At 42.0% G+C, this 20,447-nt stretch overlaps 1 protein-coding gene across 1 annotated transcript in view; it reads left to right on the top strand.

Moving 5' to 3' along the window:
- RFX3 (regulatory factor X3) overlaps positions 1-20,447 on the top strand; it is a 209,502-nt gene that overhangs the window by 175,700 nt on the left and 13,355 nt on the right. The window contains exon 15 of the mRNA XM_023728584.1: positions 3,338-3,491. Coding sequence (XP_023584352.1) covers positions 3,338-3,491 — 154 coding nt within the window. The remainder of the gene's footprint in view (positions 1-3,337; positions 3,492-20,447) is intronic.

The following is a 20,447-nucleotide window of genomic DNA, read 5'->3' as shown; positions in this document are numbered from 1 at the left end:
CCTAAAATGCCTGCGCCCATCACCTCTCGCTTCTTACCCTGATTTATTTTCTTTCAAAGGATTTATCACTACCTAACTGTATATTTTATATCTACTTGTATGCTTGTCGATTCATCTCCCAGTAGAATGTTGCTGTTGTGTTGTTGTTAGGGTAGGAGTCAGCTCCTACTCGTGGTGACCCCGTGCACAACAGACTGTAACAGTGCCCAGTCCTGTGCCATCTTCATGATCCTTGGCATGTTTGAATTCATGTTGTGGCCACTGTGTGTTTTAAGTGCTTTACAATCTAGGGGATTCACCTTCCAGTAATACATTAGACAGTATTCTGTTGTGATCCATAGGGTTTTCATTGACCAGTTTTTGGAAGTAGATCACCAGGCCCTTCTTCCTAGTCTTAGTGTGGAATTTCCACTGAAACCTGTCCACCCTGGGTGACCCTGCTAGTATTTGAAATACTAATGGCATAGCTTCCAGAATCATAGCAACACACAAGCCACCACAGTACAACAAACTGGTGGCTCACTAGAATGAGCTCTGTTAAAACCAGACTTTTGTCTGACTTGTTCTAGAACAAGACCTTAACACAATAAATATCTGTTAAATGAATAAATGTGAATTTTCGTAGAAAAAAAAATAATTGACTTTGCATTTTTATAATGATATCAGAAAACTACTTCTCAGTATCAACATTCTTCTTAGTCATTTACATTATTTCAGGGTTATTACTTTTAAAGGAAACACTAAGGCCTAAAATTTGAATTTAGAAATATATAAAGAAAGAATCAATTCTGTATTGTGATATTTACCCCTGCAAAGATTTATTGACATTCAACTGACTCAGGATTACTACATTTTTACTCAAATAACGTACGCCTTCTACACTTGTTTGCCAACCGCTCCCTTCCCACTCCCCAGAGGTATTTTTGTAAGTAAGCTATGCTAATTTTTTTTACAGCAACGTGTAAAAAAAACTGGCATAGGAGCACTTAAAAAATTACCTCTTGGGGAGAGGAAGTGGTTGGCAAACGAATGTAAAAGATGTGTATTATTTGCATAAAAATAAACAGTATTTTCTTGATCTTACAATGATTATCTTTTCAAACAAACATTTTTCTGATTATAAAATTAATATGTGCTCACTTTATAAAATTTGGAAAATACGAAACATATGCAAAGAATAAACTTAAATCACTCATAATTTTAATTCCCAGAAATAACTACTAGTAAAGTGTTTTCTTTTAGTGTTATATAAAATTGGGGTCCAATTGTTTACCCTCGTTTTGTTGCCTGTATTTTTCCTTAACATTTTTCATTTAACATTACATCTCGAGCATTTGTTATTAAATGTCTTCAGAAGGATAATTTTTGATGTTCGCATAATATTCCATTATGTGCGTGTTTAAAAAATTATTAAAATGTTCCCTTATTCTTTTATTCTTAAACATTTAGGTGGTCTTTGATGGTTTTGATATGATAAAAATATTGTAGTGACTATTTGTGTATAAAATTGTACATATTTCTTCAGATAAATTCGAGTAAAAGGATATTAACTTTTTAGGGTGACTAATACCGTTTACTGAGGTGTGTTCTCTCAGTGCTGATAAACGATTAAGCAGTCCCGTTTATTTAGGGGTAGGGTTTTTTAAAAACTATAAAGACAGCTTTATGCAAGTGGGTTTATATTATATATTTTGCTTCTGTAACCTAACAGTATGTCATAGATGTCTTTCCTGTCTACCAGTATGTCTACCTCATTTTTTTGGCTATTGCATAAAACCCAGTATATGAATCAACCATAATTTATTTAGCCAGCAGCCTACTAATTGACATTTAGTTTTCCTCCCTAGTTTCTCACTAGTACAAATATTACAAATATCTTTACTCACGTAAATTTCTAAAATGATAGTTGCCAGCCCAAAGGATTTGTGCATTTTAAATTTTGGCAGATAGTGCCAAATTGCTCTGCACAAAGATTTCATGATTTTATACGTGCAGAAACGGTGAGAGTTCTTTTCCCACGCGCTCTGCAGCACTGCGTTTCTTAACCTTTTACCGTACAACAGATGATAGATACTACCCTACTGTAATTTGCATTCCTTTTAATTTTGAATAAGATTAGTCACATTTCTGGGTGTTTGTTAGCTCCTTGCCTTCTCCAAGCTATATTTTAAATATTTGCTGTCTTTCTTCAGCAAGAGAGATACAGTTAGGGGCAAATACTCTGCTCCTGCATGATTTCATTTTTCAATATCATTTACTTCACATGACCAGGTGATTAGTGAGGGTAAAAATGTTATGTAACATTTTATTGTTACTTTTGTGTTGTTTTTGCTTTTGCTCTTTTTAAGTAGACGTTTCTCTACCTTTTAAAAATGTTTCATAGGAACAGAAATGTTGAATTTCAAATAGCTATCATATTCATATTAATTATTTTTTCAAATGGGTGATGCATCACTTGATTTTAAGAAAGGCGTCCATAGAATTATAAACAGTTATAAACAGAATTTTGTCATGTATTTTATCATATCTGAAGGTAATCACCTGTTTTTAACAGTTCGCTTTCAGAGTTCTAAATTCAATAAGGCCAAAATTTTGTTTTGAATATAGTAAGAGTTTATTGTTTGTATTTTATTAATAATATTGTTCATAGTTTGGTGCTAATATTTATATTTTATAAATTAAATGTTCACATTTTTCAAAGGTATGGATTCTTAATTGGTTTTACTAGGCTCCTTTCTAGTGGAAAATAACCTTAATTTAAATGGAAATCAGTAAGAACATGGGAATCACCTAATAAATTTGCCTTCCACCACAACTTGCAAGGACTCGCATATACCCATCTCTGCTCTACATTGCCAATCTGGGAACATGGCTTAGTATATTTTGTAAACTTTGCCTGTTACCAATACATTTTTTTCCCAACGTGTACCCCGAAGGTCATTACCACTGAGAGATGACCAAGTGTCAACCCACCATCAGTAAGCTTTTCCTTTGAGTTGCTTTTTCTTTTGAAGACAATGAGCTGTCAACCTTTCAGAATCTTTATTCAATCTGTGAGTTTAGTAGAGTCAGCAGACTTGCCTCTGATAGTAAAACAGTGTTCTCAACACAGACCTGTTTCGCTCTAATAGGGATCAAGCCTCGGTAAGGATTACCTCTCTCGCACCCTGTTTAAACCAGTTGAGCCAACTACTTTCAGTAATGAAATTGTTGCATGGCAAGCGTTGTGCCCTACCGACCTGATAGGTCCCCTCACTTCTTTTAAGAGGAAAAGTAGATTGCTCTCTTATCCTGGCTCCTAATGTCGGCTGCACATCTGTCTTTTCTCTTGGAACAGCTCGATGGTTATTCGGGACCTAACCTTGCGCAGTGCTGCTAGCTTTGGCTCCTTCCACCTGATCCGTCTCCTCTATGATGAGTATATGTTCTACTTAGTAGAGCATCGTGTTGCCCAGGCAACAGGAGAGACCCCGATCGCAGTCATGGGCGAGGTAAGAGAGGCCAAGAGAGCTTGGACCCACTGCATTACATCTCAATCTCAATATGTTCTTTATCGACTCAAGTTGTGCTTCCTAACCCATGAGTCTCAGACCCTGGAGGGGCGATGGTGGTATTGCCTGGGGTCCTTAAATCCCTCAGTTCATATGTATTTTCCTAATCAAAGGACCCTAAAGTTGTAGATTGTGTCATGTGGAAGTTCCTGAAACGTTCTGATACGTTATAAAGGTGTCTGTGTAAAAGACTTGAGACCCACTAGATTAAAGACAGCCTACTGAGTGGGAAATAAGAAAGAGTTATGCTTCTGATAAGGCTGAGACATACAGAGGCAGAAGTTAAATATGTATTTTATAGATTCTTTTTCCCAGTGCCCAAGAACAGAATGAATGTTTATGTTTCAGAAGGAAAATAATGATGACAATGATGATGATAGGGGCTAGTATTTTGGGGGCACATACTATGTGCCCAATGCAGCTCTGAGTGCCTTACATGTAAGAAAACGTTTAATACCTTAAACAACCCTTTGCGATAGGTACTACTTTGTCCTGCTTTACAGATGAGCTTCTGAAGTTCCTGCAGGAACGTAAGGCACGGAAAGAGACCGATTGCCTAGCTAGTAAGCGGTGCGGACTGTTTGTGATCACTCAGTCTGGTTCTCAAACGCAGGCTTCCAGCCAGGAGGGGGAAACAATTCTCTTCTTCAGAATTTCTGGATGGTAATCAAAATGTCTTCTCTTTAGCAAGTGTCAAAAGCTAAAACTCTGAAGTTAGTGTAAACAAGGGTTGGTTAGTAAGAGGGATAGATGCCAATGGTAACTGGCTGTTGTGTTATAGTTAACAGAGCATGTTTCACATCTTGCTGAATTATACTAAGTTAAACAATATTGCAAATTACCCAAATTGTATTAAGCAGTCAAGAAGATGTTCACTTTTAAGCAAAGAGTGGAAATAAGTAGTATTAGATGCTTTTTCGTAGCTTAATAATTAACGGCGATAAACTAAAGCCAGAAAACCAAGCCCGTTGCCATCGAGTTAATTCCAACTCACAGCGACCCTCTAGGACAGAGTAGAACTGCCCCACGAGGTTTCCAAGGAGCAGCTGGTGGATTCGAACCATCAACCTTTTTGATTAGGAGCTGAGCATTTTAACCACTGTGCCACCAGGGTTCCCAGCGTGTAGATTATATACTGTAGAATCTCTCAACTCGGGGCTTCAAACTTCTGAAATGGACGTGCCCCTTTGGTTTGTTTAATGCGTTTGCCATCCACCTATATTCTCCGGGGCTTCTTAACAGGATGAACGGGGTGATGATAGCAGGGATCCTCACTAACACCATGGGCTAATCCTGATGAGTCGTGCTGCCTCTCTAGGGAACAGGCAGTGGCCCTCAGCCGGTCACACGGGAAGGCTTAGCAGCCTCCCTGCATGCTTGTACAGGCAGCCCTGGTTCACCAGAGTTCAAATGGGCTGCATAGTCTATGCTGCCAACTAATGGTCTTACTAGGCATTCTATGTGTTACTGTACCGAAGCAATGTGAATGCACGTGACAGAGTGCCACACGAGGCAAAGACAGGATGTAAATGAAATCTAGACGAGAAAATAAGGTGTAAAATGCATTCTGTGAGATCAAAACACTAAGCACACCTCTAAATTTCTTTGCTTGCTGTCCCCTAACCCAATTTATAGGAAAATCCTTTGAGCTGTCTGTGCTCATCCATTATTCAGCCCAGAAGGCCAATTAAGGCTAATTTTATAGGTTTCCCACGTGCAGCTGTTGGCCATCGTCACATCCTCAGATCTAAAATGTCTTGATTCTTGGGGAAAGGAGGAAACTCGAGAGAGAGAAAGGCTATGTGCTCATGTTTGCCCCACAGTGTTATCCCAGCCGTCCTGGAACCAGACTGGAGGTGAGAAAGGTTTTTACTTGATGAGGCTCAGTTGTATTCCTAGCTTGTTGGGTGACTTCCTTTCCCCAACACCAAGTCCAGAAGGGCCTGTGTGCACATCTGAGCAGCCCATCATGCCCAAGTCCATGGAAATCCATAAAAACATATTTTTCAACCATAGCAAGTGGTTTTCAATCATCAGTGACAACAATAACCATAAAAACAATAATAATTGCTACTGGTTTTTGACAGCTTATTATACACTGAAAAAAAATACTATTGCCCTTCAGTCGGTTCTGACTCATAGCCACCCTATAGGACAGGGTAGAACTTCCCCATAGGGTCTCCAAGGCTCTAATCTTTATGGAAGCTGACTGCCACATCTTTCTACCACAGAGCAGCTGGTGGGTTCCTACCACCAACCTTCTGGTTAGCAGCGAGCACTTAACCACTGCACCAGCAGGGTTCTTAGTGAAATTAAATCCTTGATCAGTCTACGAACAGATCTTTAACAGTAAATGGCTCCACGAACCCCCTGTTGATGAGGCAGGAAACCTGAGCATCATCTTGATATGTCCCTCTGTCTTGACCCCCATATCCAACCAGTTACTAAGTCTGTTGATGTGACCTCTAAAAACCTCTCAGATCCATCCATCTCTTTATCTCCACTGCCATAATCCTGATTTCAGTGCCAAATTTCTGCTCTTTCCCAAACCCCCATAGTGTAGTGAGCATCATCTCATGAAAATGCAGAGCGGGTTGTGTTATCTCCTACCTCAAACCCTTCGGTTGCTCTCCCTTGCTGTTAAAGAACAAAGTTCTTTCCTTGGTACAACAGGCCTTGCTTGGTCTGGCCCTGCCCCTTTGATCAACCTCAGCCTCCCACTTCCTACTCATTCTGTTATACAGTCACAGTGGCCTCTTCTCTGTTCTTACTCACCAAGCTTTTCCATCCCCACATAAGTGGTATTTCTGCCTGGAATCTTCTGCCCCTCTCTGCGTGCCCAGTCTAACGCTTCCTTGTCCTTGACGGATTAAATATCTGTTGCTCCAGGAGACTCGGTTTCCCCAGACCACCTCAGATACTCATGTTATGCTCACTCATTTGCTGTTTTACTTTGCATTGTAGAACCAACACAATACTGGTTGCATGGGTCTTTGAATGACTTGTGTAATCGAAGGTTTAAGGCTTGGGGAAAATAGAGAACTTTGAATCAGAAGAACTGAATTTCATTTCTAGTTTTATTATTTATAGTGGTAGAATCTTGGGCAAATCGTGTTCACTTAATGTTTTGTTGCTGCGTGTCATCAAGTCGATTCCGACTTACGGCAGCCCTGCAGGACACAGTAGAACTGCCCCATAGATTTCCTAGGCTGTAATCTTTACAGAAGCAGACTGCCACATCTTTCTCCCATGGAGTAGCTGGTGAATTCCAGCCACCGACGTTTTGGTTAGCAGCCGAGCGATTAACCACTGCGCCACCAGAGCTCCTTTCACTTATGCCCTAGATTTCTCATCTCTGAAAGTAATTTATTCATATATTTTACAAATATCTGTTAAGCACCTACTCTAGGCCCAACACTGTGATGTTGGGGATATAATGATGACAAATGGATTTTGACCCTGCCTTCAGGGAGCTTACATTTTAGTATAAGACACATATTTATTAAATAATCACATAACTACAGAGTTACAGATTCTGATGACTGCTGTAAAGGAAAATTAAAGGGGCTAGGGAGCTTAAAATGTGGGACACTTAATCTAGCCTGGGAGTCAGGGACGGCTTCCCCGAGGAGGTGATGTTTGAGGTGAGATCTGAGGGACAAAAGGAGATGCTGGAAGTCTGCAGCTAGGTGTGCAGACCGCTGCAGGCACAGACAGACCCTGCCGGAGGTGGCAGGGAGACAGCCAAGGGGGAGACGTCGTGGGAAGTCTAAGGCTCGAGCACCAGGAAGACCTGCTATACACGGTCAAATCCACCAGACAAGCGGCAGGATTGGATAAGGCTAGAAAAGCAGATTTCTGGTGACAGCCGGCACGCACACAATGCTCATGTGCCGGGCATCGTTCTAAGTGCTTCACGTTTATTAACTTAATAACCCACACAGCCCTATGAGTGGATGCCATTATTGTCCCTGTTTTAGAGATGACAAAATGAGACCCAGAGCCACCGAGTAAATTGCCCAAGGTCACATAGCGACTAAGTTGTGAAGTCAGGTTCTGCAGCCGAGCCGTCTGGCTCGAGTCGTTGCTGCTGGCTTCTGTGCCTTGTTACCCGCCCTAGGACAGGGTGGGATTGCAGCAAGAATGGTCATAAATCAGTGAGGGGAAACCTGGAAAAGAGTCACCGCGGACTTCGAAGGGCATTTGTTTAGCTTTTATGGGTGCTTTATTTTGGGGAGAAGGAACCCTGGTGGTGCAGTGGTTAAAGTGCTTGGCTGCTAACCAAAAGGTTGGCGGTTCAAACCCACCAGCTGCTCTGCAGAAGAAAGATGTGGCAGTCTGCTTCTATAAAGATTTACAGACTTGAAAACCCTATGGGGCAGAGTAGACTCTGTCTTATAGGATTGCTATGAGTTGGAATAGACTCCACGGCAGTGGGGTTAGTTTGGGTTTATTTGGGGAGAGATGTCAGATAGCTACAAAAGATCCAGGAGCAAGGGAGAGAAAAAAAAAAAGTTGCTGTCAAGTTGATTCTAACTCAAAAGATCTTTCCTTTTAAAGTTTTTGTTAATTTGAACTCAATGAATGTTAAAATTAACATTGTCTGTATTATTTGAGCAGTTACAAGAGGCCAGCACCTGTTTTACATATAAACAAAGTATACAAGCGCACAAAATATTATATTCACATTCCTTTGACAGTATCATTTAAATTGTTGCAGTGAAGACTACCACAGAATGAAGACCTCCAAACTGGAAACAGCATCACAGCCCCTAAAAGTCTTCTTCTAAATGTCAGTCTGCCGCTACATTAATACTAATTAGTTATTTAAAGAATTTGCAATTCCAAAGTTCCATTATTACTTTTTTGCCTAGATGGTAAAAAAGAAAACAGAATTTATTTACTGCTAGAATTTACTATGTAACTTTTTAAATTTTTATGTATTATAAATGTGTCCACGGGCTTTCTGGCAGTGGTGAAGTTTTAAGAGTAGGAATCAAATATAATAAACAAGTTGCATCTGTTTGCACACCTGTTCAATTACAAATAAAATCATAAGGGTTACTGAGCCACACTGATAAGAAAAACTGAGCAGAAAGAAAATCCTTTTATTTGGTTTATATGGCTATTTGGGATCTCTTATTGAGAGTTTATGGTGTATGTCGTTTATCTCTTTTACAATATACATAGTCCATTAATAGAGTCACTGGAACTATAAAATTTTGATTGTTTCATAAAATGATTTTCTGTGAAAAACATTTTTGTATTTAATCTATTAAATATAAGTCACCTCTGTAGCCAATTATTTGAAGAAAAATAGGAACCAGAAGATTCATTATTCTGTTGTGAATATCAAATAGAGAAGAATACTTTAGTAATGTTTTTAGGGAAAAAAATCAAAGAAACCTTAAGAATTTACCATCAAAGGAAAAATGTCTTAGACTCATCAAAAAAAGTAGAATGGAAAAAAAATCTTCAAAACCTAAAAACCGAAGAAGAGCAATAATAATTCGGCAGGCAAGCTTTGGGCATAAAGGTTCAGTGAAAGAGCTCCATTTGGTAGAAGTACAATTGTGGTAAATAAACATGGATGTTTAAAATAAAATCAAACCAGAGAAAAACAAATTTCAGCAAGCATTATTCTCACGCAACTGGGGAACACACTGAAATGTACTGGTGGAATAATAGGCTTGTTATGTTTAAAATAAGTGAATCATATCACAAGATCATTTGCAGGGAAAAAAATAATCTTGGAAAAGTAGCAGCTAAGAAGATGTAAGGAATACTTGCCAAAAGTTATATTGCTATTACTTTTAAAATAGAGATTAATTATGGCTTGCCGTATTGATACTTTCCTAATTGAGGACCAGCCTCTTGACAATCACTATACTAACTGTTTTGCACTCTTATTTAATATTCACCAAAAACTTACAAAGGATGTGTTAGTAAGGGGAAAACAGAGGTTGAAAGTTGCCCTAAGTCAGAACCAGCAAGTGGTAGAACTAATTAGAATATAGGACTGTCTCACTCCAAATAGCCAAATAGGCTTAATCCACGTTTTTAATTTTTCACCATATATATTACTTGTAGAAAGTTTTAGAATAGGGACTAATTTATATTTCTCTGTACTGTACAGTTACCCCAAACGCACAACACACGCATGCACACACGCACGCACACTCACAGTCATGCACAAACCAGGAGCCTGGCCTACAAGCTTTCATTATGTTGTCTGAGGCCTCCTTTCCTATGCAGTACAGGATGCATTTGGCGGTCCTACCGCCTTGCCCCCTTCCACTTTTGGTTAAGAGATGCTCAGCCCATGCAAACGAAATGGAATATTAGTTTAAGCAAATTGCAGTTAGAAAGATGAATCTGCCAGAAAACAGCAACAGCAAATTACACCCTTCAACTCCTCCGTACCCACCCACAGACCAGACTGAAATCAAAATTATTTTTCTAGAATTTGTAGTTGGGGTTTAGCTGTAACTCTGCTTCCCAAATTAGCGCAATACTGACCCCTTGAAAATCAGTGAGAAATGTGCCCCCTGGAGGAGAGAGGCAGGAGACCCTTCTCTCGCACCGGGTTCCTGGGGGTTGGCTCCATAGAGCCTCTCGCATTTTGTCCTCCTTTTGCCGGGTTTGTCATTCTGTTCCTTTCTGCTTGTGTTTAAGAACCTGTTGACTCAGCAGTCCAGGGCCACAGCCCTCTGGGATCCCTGCCGCTTAGCTTCTCATACTTGCTTTTTTTCCCTGCTGGCTCTGGACTGTACGTTCTCCTCCCATCCCCTTCAGGGAATGGAGGGGATTTTGCATATAACTGACCTAAACACAGTCCCACTGTAGGTGCTGGGAAAACAGTCACACGAGGGAAGTACCAAGAATGATGGAAAGACCAGTTACCAGTTTTTTGTTTGCTTTACTGGATTTCTTGACTCAAGAAAATAGACCAAGAAGTGCACCTTCTGCCCAGAACGTGCCTGTTAGTAATGTTTCAGAGGACCTCTACATGAAGGTGGGTCTTCATAGTGTTTACTGCTAGAGACCAGTTTTCCTAAAGGGTTTGGAAGTGGGAAAAGAGAAGAAAATAGAAGTTCAGGATTTCTTAGAGCATCTCAAGAACTCAGACTCTCTGTAGACATCAGAAGGGAAAACTTAGCCCACAGCCCCTTCAGCAAAGTCCATCAGGAGGCTATTTGTTTAGGAAAAGAGTTAATCTGGTAGCGCTGTTACTTGGGCAACCCCAACCAGGGAGCAAGCTGTGTGTAAAGATTCCTGGCCTGGATGAGGCATGACAGCGCCACCTGCTGGCCGCTCAGCCACGCTCCGTTCGCCTGTGCCTAGCTCAGCAGCTCTGGCTTTGAGAGTAGTCTTTGCGTTTCTGTGCTCGCGGCCACAGATGAAGATGGTGGTTGCTGATCCTACTTATAGACCAATAGCCCTTGTTGGAGATGGGCACTTTCCTACAGTCACGGGAATTGTTCTTTGTTTTTCTTTATACCACCCCTGTATTACACTGCTGTAAAATATGTCATTAATGAGAGATTTTCTATAAGAAGTATGGGCCTTGAGCCCTGGTGACGCAGTGGTTAAGAGCAAGGCTGCTAATTAAAAGGTCGGCAGTTCGAATCCACCAGCCGCTCCTTGGAAACCCTATGGGGCAGTTCTACTCTGTACTGTAGGGTCGCTGAGAGTCGGAATGGCCTCGACGGTAGCGGGTTTGGTTTTTTTGGGTGATCCTAGCACAAGCACTTAAAAACTGATACATACTTGTTGTAAAGGTTTTCTTGGTACAAAGGGAACATGTTTCTACATGCGCCCCCTTCTCTCCATTGTCTCTGCAGTATGATCGGCTCTCCAATTAATGGTTTCCAAAACAGAGAAATGAGATAATCAAACTTAAGAAGTGAGTCCATCCTGACTGAGTTGGGAGCATCGAGGTTCTTTCTTTCCCACCCACCGGCTTACTGACCTAAAGCATCTGCTACTAGGCCCAACCCTCCCGTTTGCAGGGCCCAGGGTACCATATGTATAAATATTTAAAAGTTATGACTCAAGCTATAAATAAAATCTGTTCTACCCACCTATCTTGAAAAATAAATCTTGATAAGTTGGAAGGCCAGGTTTGGATTTAAGAGTCTCAGCCTTCTCTGATTTCCATGCCTGAAAATGGCGACCCAGACAGAGGCAGCCTCTGGCCCCAGGCACCCCCCTCTTCTCTTCACATCACACCCCATCCCCTACCATGGACAGCACTGTGCTCCTTCTTGAACACCTCGTTGTCCACACTGGACACCAATGTTCAAGTGGTGTCTGCCCTTTACAAACAGCTGCCCCTCGTTGGCTGTCCCTTCTTGCCTCTGAAGGGGGTGCCTGAGGAAGAGACCTGCACAGTCTTGGAGCAGAGCTGGGGGCCTCCGAGCAGGGGTTCTGCGGTCTCAGCTAACAGGACTGCAGACAGGTCAGGGCACACAGGCTCCAGGAGGGTGCCTCCCCCAGGTCCAGTGGACCGCTCATGCTGTGGGCGCACCGTGGGCACGGAGAAGCCAGAGCCCCCCTTCCCATCGTGTGGGGCTCAGGACACAGGCTCCCGTCACTTGGACCTAAGGGTGGTGCTGAATGCTGCTGCTTTTAAAGCTACTTTTCTCTTCAAAAGCAACTAAGGCCTGTTTTCTTTGTTACACACACACTTTGCTGCCTATACGCACTCTCCTGAGCGCTTCTCAGAGGTTTTGAAACTGATATGAGGGAAGACACCGAGCTGCGTCCCAGAGGGGGTAAAAAGGCCAGAGCAGTAGAGTCACGATGAAGACGCGCCACCCTATTCACAAGAACCCTGGTGGCACAGTGGTTAAGCACACAGCCGCTAACCAAAAGGTCACGGTATCGAACCCAGCAGCTACTCCATGAGAGAAAGCTAACGATCTGCTCATGTAAAGATTACAGCCTTGGAAACGCTGTGGGGCAGTTCTGCTCTGTCCGATAGGGTCGCTGTGACGGCAGCGGGTTTATTCACAGAAAGCCAACAGCATCCCTGCCAGGATTGCTGGCCTCCCTGAGGAGCAGGACCACCAGGAATGCAGGGCAAGTCTGCCATTGTGTGAAGCAAACTGCCAGAAATCTCGGCCTCCTCGACAGGCAGCAATGAAAGCTCTTTGGAAGGACATAGAAAAGCACACTACAGACAAAAAAAAATAACCGAGGAACACAAGACTTACCAAGTGGAGCACTAGCATTCCTTGCAAACTTTATAAAATCGGAAATTGCTTTAAAGACAGCAAACTGTTTTTCCTCAGTTGTGAAACCCTGTACACATGCCAGCATAAAATGCTTTGATTAACTTGGAGATTACTTGGAAGATTTTAAAGAAAATAATAATGCTCTGAAACCCTTTATGACAGAAATTTTGAAGACTTTTCCCTCATCATCAAAAACATCCACAAATAGTCGCCACATTCTTTTTGATCAGTTCTGTTAATTAAGGTTAATAGAACTGACATCAAAGCAACTGTGTATGATTTGTAAAATTCAGAGCATTACGAAGGTCATGCTGAGTATACAGTGTTGAAAAGATTGGGATCTGGCCAGGAAGTTCCAAATCTGCATGTGAACCATCTTCCTGCTTCTGCTGGAGAGGCTGGAAAGGGCCTGATTCTTACATTGACTTCTGTGAAGAGCAGAGAGAGAAGGAATTGGTTAAACCAGGGTCAACATGCTGATAATATTATGAGCGCAGCAGCTATTTGCAGCTGTCTGATCACTGCCTGTCTCAGCTGTCTAGTGTTGCTGTAACACAGATACCCCAAGTGGGTGGCTTTAACACACAGAAATGTATTTTCTCCCAGTTTAGAAGACTAGAAGTCCGATTCAGAGCGCAGGCTTTAGGGGAAGGCTTTCTCTCTCTGTCGGCTCTGGAGGAAGGGCCTTGTCTCTTTGAGCTTCTGCTCCTGGGCTGTTTTCCTGTGGCTTGGCATCCCTTCCCCTATCTCTGCTTGCTCACTTGTTTAATCTCTTTTATATCTTAAAAGAGATTTACTCAAGATACACCCTATACTGATCCTGCCTCATTAACATAGCAAAGACAACTCATTCTTAAATGAGATTATAATCATAGCCTTAAAAAAAAACCAAACCTGACTCCGACTCGTAGTGACCCTATAGGACAGAGTAGAACTGCCCCATAGGGTTTCCAAGGAGTGCCTAGTGGATTCAAACCGCCACCCTTTTGGTTAGCAGCAGTAGCTCTCAACCACCAGGGTTCCAACCACAGGCATAGAGGTTAGGATTTACAGCACATATTTTGGGGGGACATAATTCAGTCCATAACACCACCAAACACACAAAACACATACACACACACCCCCCATCGTCGCTCAGGCCAGCCCTCCTCGTGATGTTTAAAAAACAGCTGCCATCAAGTTGATTCCAACTCATGGTGACCCCATTGCGTCAGAGTAGAACTGTGCTCCACAGGGTTTTCGATGGTTGATTTTTTGGAAGCAGATCGCCAGGCCTTTCTTCTGAGTCTCTTCTGGGTAGACTTGAACCTCCAACCTTTCAGTTAACAGCCAAGCATGTTAACCATTTGTACCACCCAAGGACTCCTCACGGTGTTTGCCTGAGTCATAAACTGACCTCTCACTCCAGTCCTCAGTCGAGTTTATGGTGTCAGCAACCTTCACCTGAAGTCACAGCCTAGTGTGCACCTCAATTCCCAAGCAGTGCACCCCATGACCCCGCTCTGCTGGAGGCCTTGCATTTTGAAATCACTATCTCATAGCCTATGGGTGAATAGACTTCTAGGATTTCGTCAATGGCATTTACAACCGTAAGGAGCCCTTGTGGCGCAGTGGTTAAAGTACTCAGCTGCCAACCGAAGTGTCAACCGTTCCAACCCACCAGCCGCTCTGCTTCCATGAAGATTGCAGCCGTGGAAGCCCTGTGGGGCAGCTCTACTCTGTCCTATAGGGTCGCTAAGAGTTGGGATCAACTCGACAGCGTTGGGTTTGGGGATTTACAACAGTGTTTGTAAAATACCCATTTTTAAAACTGTCTTTTGAAACAGTCTGTCTTGGGTAGAAGCACTGTCTAGCTGCTTTTGCAAACATGAGCACATTTATTCCTCACGGTAACCCCGTCTATTTCACGTATAAGGAAAGCTAAGCCTCAGTGAGATGGATTGACACAGTGGCTGCAACCATAGGCTCAAGCATAGCAACAATTGGGAGGATGGCGCAGGACGGGGCAGTGTTTCGTTCTGTTGTACACAGGGTTGCTGTACGACTCGGAACTGACTTGATGGCACCTGACAACAACCCTCCAAGAATGTACCTTGTCCTGGATCACCTAGCTGGTAGGTGTCGGGCTGGGATTCACACCTGGGCCAGGCTGATTCCACATCCTCTGCTCTTCCTGCCCTGTCAAGCTCCACACCTGAATTGAAATTCCGTGTTCCCCATCTCATACCTGGGCGAGTCATATATCCACGCTGAGTCCTTGTTTTCCCATCTACAAAATAAAGATGAAGACAGTTTGTTCAAAGGACTGTCGTGAGGGTTAAATGTGACAGGTAGGTAGGTTGATGGTGTGTATTTGAAGGCAGGAAGACAGGCACATAGACGGTGCCTGATCTTCGCTAATTCTCTTTCCTTCCCCTTTCCTTAAGCATATAAGTAGCTGAGGCTCTGTGTTTTACTTAGGAGGACTGTGTTTGATTTGGTTCTACTTATGGGTTAGAATTTTAAAATTTCATTCTGCTCTGATAATCCAAATAATTAGGTACACAATTAAATCTTCACTTTTTTGACCGTACTAAGATGAAGTTAGTAGTTGAAATTAATAAAACCTAAAATAAAGGCATGTGAAGGCTTTAATAATATTGTATTGTATGGAGAAAAATAGCCCATCAACAGGTTTTGAATGTTGAGTCAAATGATTCATGGAATTACAAAGACTCCAGCAGCATTCCTTGGGATGTGGCCAAAGTGGTAATCAGAGGCAAACTAATTCAGTGCTTTGAAAAACACCACCAACAAAATAGAACAGGCATAATAAGTCAATTAGAAAAGAAAATAGCAACATTAAGGAAGAAACATAAACATAATTAATCTAACTAGACAGCCCTAACTAGACTTGAATTAAATCTTAACTAGTAAGAGTGAATGAAAGATTACATAATTATGAAATGGGAGAAAAGGACTATATATAGAATTTACACGAGTTAAAGGATGAAAAATTCCAAAGAGACATCTTACTCCAACCATAAGATAGAGACTACTTCAGAGATTTCTGGCCACTCTGAGTATAAAACCGACTCAACGGCACCCACCGCCAGCGGCAGCTATGCTCAGTGCCTGGGACAGTTGTAAAGGTGGTTTTCCCTAGAGCAAGTGATTCATTGGCAGAAACTGACAAAACGTACGCGCGCACGCGCGCACACACACACACACACACACATCTGTATTCTTTTCTACATGTGTAGATCTACAGTTAACTTTACTGGGAAAACTGGTTTCCAGTATAAGATCATGTCGTTGTTAGCTGCCACCGAGTTGCCCCAGCTCACGGTGGGCCCACGTACAGCAGAACCAAACGCTGCCCAGTCCTGTGCCATCCCGGTGATCGGTTCCAGATTGGACCATTGTGATCCATAGGGTTTTCATTGACTGATTTTTTTTGGAAGTAGATCACCAGGCCTTTCTTCCTAGTTTGCGTTAGTCTGGAAGCTGTGCTGAAACCCGTTGGGTGTCACAGCGGCATGCAGCCCCCACTAAAAGTCGGGTGGTGGCTGCACATGAGGTCCACTGGCTGGGAATCGAACCCAGGTCTCCTGCATGGAAGGTGAGAATTCCACCCCTGAACTACCGCTGCTCTCGCTGTATTGTAAATCTGTGTAAAAACTGTTCCTAAACAGTAGCCCAGGCCCTCAAAGTGAGGAGCCTTTTCTAGTTAAAGCTTTTTACTATTTGGCCTACTCACTGCTGATCGTGGACCCCAGCCAGCAGGAATGCCTGGGGTCATGAGGTCAAGTTGATTTTATAGATTCTGCCGTATTCATGGCCTTGGGGTCTCTTCCTTCAGCCAGTGCATACCAACACCTTAGCCTCTGACAGCATGGACCCTCCCAGAGCCATTGTGTGGCCCTAACAAATGGGGGCTTCCCAGGGTGCCCAGGGCAGCTTGTGGCATGAGTGGTGGCACAGACTGACCCTCATGAAACTGTCAAAGGAGCAGGATGCAATCCTTGTCCACGGTGTGTAGCTTTAAGACTGTAGTTCATTTGGATGTGGAGCTGAGGGCCCTTCTGACCCCACTACCCAGTACACAAATTCCTTATGTATCATTAACAACTTCCAACACATGTGTGTACACGGTGAGTGTGTCTGTCTACCTGTGAGACTCACGTAGAGACGTTTCAGTGCGCTGCGGTCTCTGTCGAGGATATTTACCTGCCTGCCCGGCAGGGCTGGTCTTTATTAGGAGGGCAGTTACGTAAGGTCCATTTCCCATGGCAGCCTTTTGGGGCACCAAGATAGTGGAGGCAGATTGGCTCCTGCATGTCTGGTCTTCACTTCTTGGGAGATGATGATGGTAGTGATAATGATAAACATGACAAGTGTAATAACAGCGATCATTAGTTGTGTGCTTGCTCTGTGCCCAGCATGATGCAAAGTGTTTTAGCTTGGTTCTTTGGAAAAAACCACATGAACCCCATAAGAGAACATGTTACAGGTTTGCTTAAACAGTTAACCTGGCTCTGCATATAGAAGGGTCTCTGGGTGGCCCAAATAGTTTGTGCTCCACTGTTAACTGAAAGGTTGGTGTTTCCAACCCATCCAGGGATACTGTAAAAGAAAAGACCTGGCAATCGGCTCCCATAAAGATTGTCGTTGTTAAGTGCTGTTGAGTCATTTCCAACTCATAGTGACCCGATGTACAACAGAAAAAAACACTACCCGGTCCTGCGCCATCCTCACAATCGTTGCTATGCTTGAGCCCATTGTTGAAGCCACTGTATCAATCCATCTTGTTGAGTGTCTTAGTCTTTTTCACTGACCCTCTACTTTCAGCATGATGTACTTCTCCAGGGACTGGTCCCTCCTGATACCGTGTCCAAAGTATGTGAGACGAAGTCTCACCATCCTTGCTTCGTCCAAGACAGATCTGTTCCTTCTTTTGCAGTCCATGGCATACTCAATGTTCTTTGCCAACACCATAATTCAAAGGCATCGATTCTTCTTCAGTCTTCCTTAGTCATCATCCAGCTTTCGTATGCATATGAGGTGATTGAAAACACCATGGCTTGGGTCAGGTGCACCTTAGTCTTCAAGGTGACATCTTTGCTTTTTAACACTCTAAAGAGGTCTTTTGCAGCAGACTTGCCCAATGCAGTGCGTCTTTTGATTTCTTAACTGCTGATTCCATGGGTGTTGATTGTAGATCCAAGTAAAATGAAATCTTTGGCAACTTCACAATCTTTTCTCCGTTTATCATAATGTTGCTTATTGGTCCAATTGTGAGGATTTTTATTTTCTTTATATCGAGGTGTAACCCATACTGAAGGCTGTAGTCTTTGATCTTTATCAGTAAGTGTTTCAAGTCCTCTTCACTTTCAGCAAGCAAGGTTCTGTCGTCTGTGTAATGCAGGTTGTTAATGAGCCCTCCTCCAATCCTGATGCCCCGTTCCTCTTCATAGAGTCCAGCTTCTTAGATTATTTGCTTAGCATACAGAGTGAATTGGTAAGGTGAAAGGATACAACCCTGATGCACACCTTTCCTGACTTCAAACCACGCAGTATCCCCTTGTTCTGTTCGAATGACTACCTCTTAATCTATGTACATGTTCCTCGTGAGCACAATTAAGTGTTCCAGAATTCCCATTCTTCACAGTGTTATCCATAATTGTTGTGATCCACACAGTCAAATGGCTTTGCATAGTCAATAATACAGAAGTAAACATCTTCCTGGTATTCTCTGCTTTCAGCCAGGATCCATCTGACATTGGCAATGATATCCCTGGTTCCATATCCCCTTCTGAATCTAGCTTAAATTTCTGGCAGTTCCCTGATGATGTACTGCAATAGCCGTCTTTGAATGATCTTCAGCAAAATTTTATTTGTGTGTAATATTAATGATATTGTTTGATAATTTCCTCATTTGGTTGGATCACCTTTCTTTGGAATAGGCCTAAATATGGATCTCTTCCAGTCAGTTGGCCAGGTAGCTGTCTTCCACATTTCTTGGCATAGACAAGTGAGCACTTGCAGAGCTTCATCCATTTGTTGAAACATCTCGGTTGGTATTCCATCAATTCCTGGAGCCTTGTTTTTCGCCATTCCCTTCAGTGCAGCTTGGACTTCTTCCTTCAGTACCATTGGTTTCTGATCATATGCTACCTCCTGAGATGGTTGAACATCGAACAGTTGTTTTTGGTACAGTGACTCTGTGTATTTCTTCCATCTTCTTTTGATGCTTCCTACATCATTTAGTATTTTCCCTGTAGAATCCTTCAGTTATTGCAACTCGAGGCTTGAATTTTTTTCTTCACTTCTTTCAGCTTGAGAAATGCCTAGCTTGTTCTTCCCTTTCGGTTTTCTATCTCCAGGTCTTTGCACATGTCATTATAATACTGCCTTCTCAAACTGCCCTTTAAAATGTTTTGTTCAGCTCTTTTACTTCATCATTGCTTCCATTTGCTTTAGCTACTCGACATTCAAGAAACAAGTTTCAGAGCCTCTTCTGACATCCATTTTGGTCTTTTCTTTCTTTCCTTTTTAATGTCCTCTTACTTTCCTCATGTTTGATGTCCTTAATATCATTTCGCAAGTCTTCTGGTCTTCAATCATTGTGTTCAGCGCATCAAATCTATTCTTGAGATGGTCTCTAAATTCAGGTGGGATACATTCAAGGTCGTACTTTGGCTCTCGGGGCCCCCTTCAAAGCAATCACCTAGGAAGGCTACACATTTGTTCCAGAAACACTGCCACAGCTCAGAATGTTGTGGAATGCCTGTTTCTAAACTGCCCCAGAATGGCTAAGAAGTAATAAGGAGTAAAATGATGCATTATTTTTAAGTATCCTGAATTGTGGCAAAGATGAATTTGTTTGTGGTGAGAAGTCAGAAGTCTTTCCAAGACAAAATGCAGTAAAGAAAATTTGGAATATTGTTTGGATTCACAAAAATGAAATGTAAAGTAACCGGATGGGCTTCCCTGTGTGATACATAAACTAGCTCTTGAAATTGGTTGTCACAGAGGAATTTCAGAACCTTGGACCTTGGAATAGATGTATAAGTTCCCAAGGTAGCTAAAATAAAGAACTTGTTTAGATGAAGAAGAAAAAAATTATGTGTGTATGTTTGCAAAATAAGATCAGTTTTATTACCTTATAGACATACCTTGTAGATGAAAAAAAACACACCTATCGTGGAACTCTTTATAAGCAAACTTCCGAATGTAAGTAGAATTTCTGTGTCATCCTTCCTAAGCCTCTTGACAAATCTGAATTTCCAATAATGAGTTATTCTGAACCTTCAGCTTAAAAAAAAAAAAAAAAGTAATGTTTACCATATATAAAGTGGATGCTTCGAGGTTCCGCTTCACCTTTTTCCACTTAGCTTTGCTACCTCTGCTCTTTGATTTTTTTTGTTTAGTATATCCATTTCTGTTCACCGTAAGACTCCCTAAATATATTTTTTCACTGTAAAATTACGATCAAGCTATTGAACCAAGGTAGGAAATAATGTATAAGCTGAAAGTTATTAACTGCTCCATACTGTTTTAAGCTCTTTTTGCTTGCATTAGTAATGCTCAGATGCCTTTCTTTTTCTTTTTAAATTGTGCTTTAAGTGAAAGTTTACCGTTCAAGTTAGTTTCTCATACAAAAATTTATACACAT

The sequence above is a fragment of the Trichechus manatus genome, unplaced genomic scaffold (assembly GCF_000243295.1).
Source record: "Trichechus manatus latirostris isolate Lorelei unplaced genomic scaffold, TriManLat1.0 scaffold00025, whole genome shotgun sequence".
Classification (NCBI taxonomy): domain Eukaryota; kingdom Metazoa; phylum Chordata; class Mammalia; order Sirenia; family Trichechidae; genus Trichechus; species Trichechus manatus.
This window is presented reverse-complemented; position numbering and strand designations above follow the sequence as displayed.